The 3620-nt window shown below is 50.0% G+C and overlaps 1 protein-coding gene across 1 annotated transcript; it reads right to left on the reverse strand.

The window, feature by feature from the left end:
* Positions 1 to 258: 258 nt before the first annotated feature.
* On the reverse strand, positions 259 to 3617 carry LOC103811641 (serine/arginine-rich splicing factor 1-like; the record flags this gene model as incomplete). Its single annotated transcript, XM_009084625.1, is given in 4 exon segments — positions 259 to 2332; positions 2334 to 2408; positions 2644 to 2816; positions 3578 to 3617. Coding segments are annotated over 4 exon segments (417 nt in total), but the record flags the coding sequence as incomplete, so codon positions are not given.
* Positions 3618 to 3620: the final 3 nt, after the last annotated feature.

A 3620-nucleotide genomic window follows, 5' to 3' on the forward strand; every position in this document is an offset into this window, starting at 1 on the left:
CGAGTGTTGGATGGACAAGTGCCGAGCCCATCAATCTCCCTTGTCACCACGGGATCTATTAGCAACACCAACTGCTCCTCCTTGCAGCAGTGAGAATTCCTCCTTTCCCCCTCCCAGCATGCTGAATTCCACCCATTTCCCAGGGAGCTGCTCCGTTACTGAGGAGCAGCTCTGGCTCTGCCCCACACAAAAGCTCTTTGTCTGGAGCCGATTCCCGAGGCGACGCTGAGGCTCCAGGACCAAGGATGACACCAGGACTTGTTTTTGTAAAAATTTTATTTGTCAAAGAAAAAGGCAATGGCCAATTGAAACCTACTTCATCGTTAGCTCCAATTTTGTCTTTAAATTTAGAGAAATGACTTTTTATAAACAAACCCCCCTTTTTCCCCTTTAAGGTTTACCATCTACTCGTGCTGAATCCTTCCAAGGAGACTGCTCCAGCGTACCTCTCCAGGTCCTCGCTTTGCTCCTTTTACCAAAAAAATGCAAAACTCCATCGTGCATCTTAAGGGCTCCAATCGTCAAAAATAGGAACAAAAATATCTTTGGAATAGCCAATTGAGTTGAATAAAAAAATCCACACGAATGCGGTTTGGTTGGGGCAGGAATCCACTCCTATGTTCCTGGTAATTTGATCCCGCTCCATGAATCCTTGTAATTCAGCCTCCCTATCCTATCCACATTATGATTTGAATCCAATGATCCAGCTCCAAGGATTGGGATCCAGTGAGCCCTCTCCAATCCAAACCTTTATAACCAGCAAAACCAAAAAAGAGGAGGCAAAAAGTTAGATACTGTAATGAAAAAATAGGATTCTGGGGAATGATCAGTTATGTTTGCCATCAATTAATTCAGATGTACATTAATAACTATCAATTCCCCAAAACAAACTTTCCAATGGTGATGCTCAAGATAATTCTCTTTCAGAAATGTTAATTACTATTTGGAGGAAACATTGTCAATATTTACAATATGCCCACTGGAAATGCCAACATACTCATCGCTCCTACGCTGCCGGGCTACGAGGCTTGGTGCTTGCAAAAAACGGTCTGCATTAGACTGGAAAAGCTTAAACTGCTCAATCTCTCATCCACCTACTGCGGAATGGCTGGACTAGAGCTGCTCTCCCAGCTCAGGGAACGGTAAGAGGCGTTCCCACATGGATTGGGAGCCAGAGGTGCATTAGTCCGAGGGGCAGGGCTGGCGCTCACGTTACTCCCCGCTAGGTTTTGCTATGTGTTTTGGTTTCATTCTGGTACTTATAAAATGCAACAGCCACGCTGTATCAGTCACACAGAGGACATGCAGATTTTAGCAGTATTGATATTATACTCGGATTGCGAGTTCTACTACAAGTGTACAGAGACTACAGACACGACACTTGTAACCAGACACTGCGTGACAGGTAAACCAGTGCTCCCCCCGGCCCCGATTACTCCCATGGGAAACTAGGATGGGACAGTTACAAACAGCAGGATTTGGCCACAACTGCCCCCCCAGGAAGAGGTGTTTTTAAAGACAAGAGCAATTGCAGCCTGTGGTCACGAGAACATGCCTGAAGCGACCCGTGGGGACACGTAGGTGCTCGGCCTCAATTCACTGTCTCTCGGTATAAGGTCAATACTGCCAAGTTCATCTGTGACAATAGCACTTGGAGTCATACCATTGCCTCCATTATTGATCTGATCCTCCTCAATCCTCCTTTTGACAATCCTAAAATGATTGACATGTGCTCCACAATCCTTTAATCCAAAGCATTCTTAATCCATCTCTTCAGATATGTCTACAGAAAGACACACGAAAAGGCAAGATAAAATATAAGATCCCCCAGAAGAGACAAGTTAGCCACAAAACACCCCAAACATCCCCAGCTCATCTCGACCACAGCGGAACACTGAGACATTTACACAGCAATACCACAGCTCCAGGAAAGGTTGGTATTGAACTAGAACTAAACCAGAACAATCCTGACTGACAGCAATTAAAATACAATTTACCAAAGACAGGAGGGGGAATGTCGATGTTGAGGAGCAAATACTCACTAGGGGTTTTTTTTTACACAAGAAATGCAATTCAACACTTCAGCCAATTCGAGTAAAACAGTTGGAGGGTTTTTTTTTTTAAAAAAAAAATATATCGTAATGAGAGACTGTACTGAGTAAAGGAAAACTGTGTACAACGTGGGGTTCTACAAAAAGATCAGCTAGTGATGTTTATGTACGAGAGCGGGATCTGCTGTGGCGGGGAGAGTAGCGTGGAGATCCTCTGCTCCTCCGCGGGGAATAACTGCGGCTCCTGCTGTTGCTTCGACTACGGCTCCTGCTACGACTGCGGCTGCGGGACCGCGATCTTCCATAGCTCGGGCTCCGTGGGCCATCAACTTTAACCCGGATGTAGGCAGTTTCTCCCTATTGGACAGACACAACTTTGGATCGACACGTGGAGGCTGCGGGGCCACGTCTCAGGCATGCTGACAGCGTCACGGCCGCACAGACAGACAGACAGCTCACGCCTCGCCCTGCACACGCTTACTCGGCCGCTCCGGAGCACACGGGGAACGCCACACCTTCCTTACCTGGGGTCCCACCTTGTTAAGCCCCTTGTATCCAATTCTGGCCAAAGACAGTAAAGTGGGGGACCTACCTCGTGCGATCTAAACTTAGTGTTATCCAGCTTTCGCACCGCGTAGGTCATGTCTTCCTTCCGCACAAACTCCACGACACCAGTGCCATCTCGGAAAACATCAGCATAACATACATCACCTGCCTCACGCATGTGATCCTTTAGATCCTGCCAGCTCCCGCTCGGAGGCAGCCCTGGGGACGAGAAACAAAGCACTTCAGCACGGCACACAGCTCCTGCACGTACAGCCCAGGAGGGACGGTGGTACCCCAGTACCACAGGGAACGGCAGGAGACGTCATTAGGTTGGGTATCAGGGAAAGGTTTGCTCCTCCAGAGGTGTTTGGGCACTGGAACAGGTTTAGGTTGGATGTTAGAATAAGGTTCTTCCCCCAGAGGTGTTTGGGCACTGAACAGCTCTCCAGGGCAGTGGTCATAGCCCCAGGCCTGACGGAGCTCAGAGAGTGTTTGGCCAATGCTCTCAGGCACAGAGTGGATTGCTGGAGCTCTGCAGAGTCAGGAGTGGGACTGGACTAGGTATTAGGAAGAAATCCTTCCCTATGAGGTGCTGAGGCACTGGCACAGGTTGCCCAGAGCAGCTATGGCTGCTCCATCCCTGGGAATGTTCCAGGTCAGGCTGGATGGGGCTTGGAGAACCTGGGCTGGTGGGAGATGTCCCTGCCCACGGCAGGAGTTGGAATTAAGATGCTCTTTATGGCCTCTTCCAAACCAAACCATTCTGTGATCCTACGACCCTCGTGGGCCCCTTCCAGCTCAGGCTGCTCACTGCCTGTTCGGGATGCAGCGCTCAGCCCCGCGGGGACACTTTTCCTCCCTCCTATCGCGTGGTGATGCTGCTTCCCCAATCCCTCGCAGCAGCAGCATCCCCCCCGTGTGGGCCGCGCGCCCGCAGGGCCCCGGGGGAGCAGTTGGTCCGCGACAGAGCAATGACTCACCCGAGACGATCACTCTGTACTCGGAGCGCCGGGACGGGGGGCC

The sequence above is a fragment of the Acanthisitta chloris genome, unplaced genomic scaffold (genome assembly GCF_000695815.1).
Source record: "Acanthisitta chloris isolate BGI_N310 unplaced genomic scaffold, ASM69581v1 scaffold38351, whole genome shotgun sequence".
NCBI lineage: Eukaryota > Metazoa > Chordata > Aves > Passeriformes > Acanthisittidae > Acanthisitta > Acanthisitta chloris.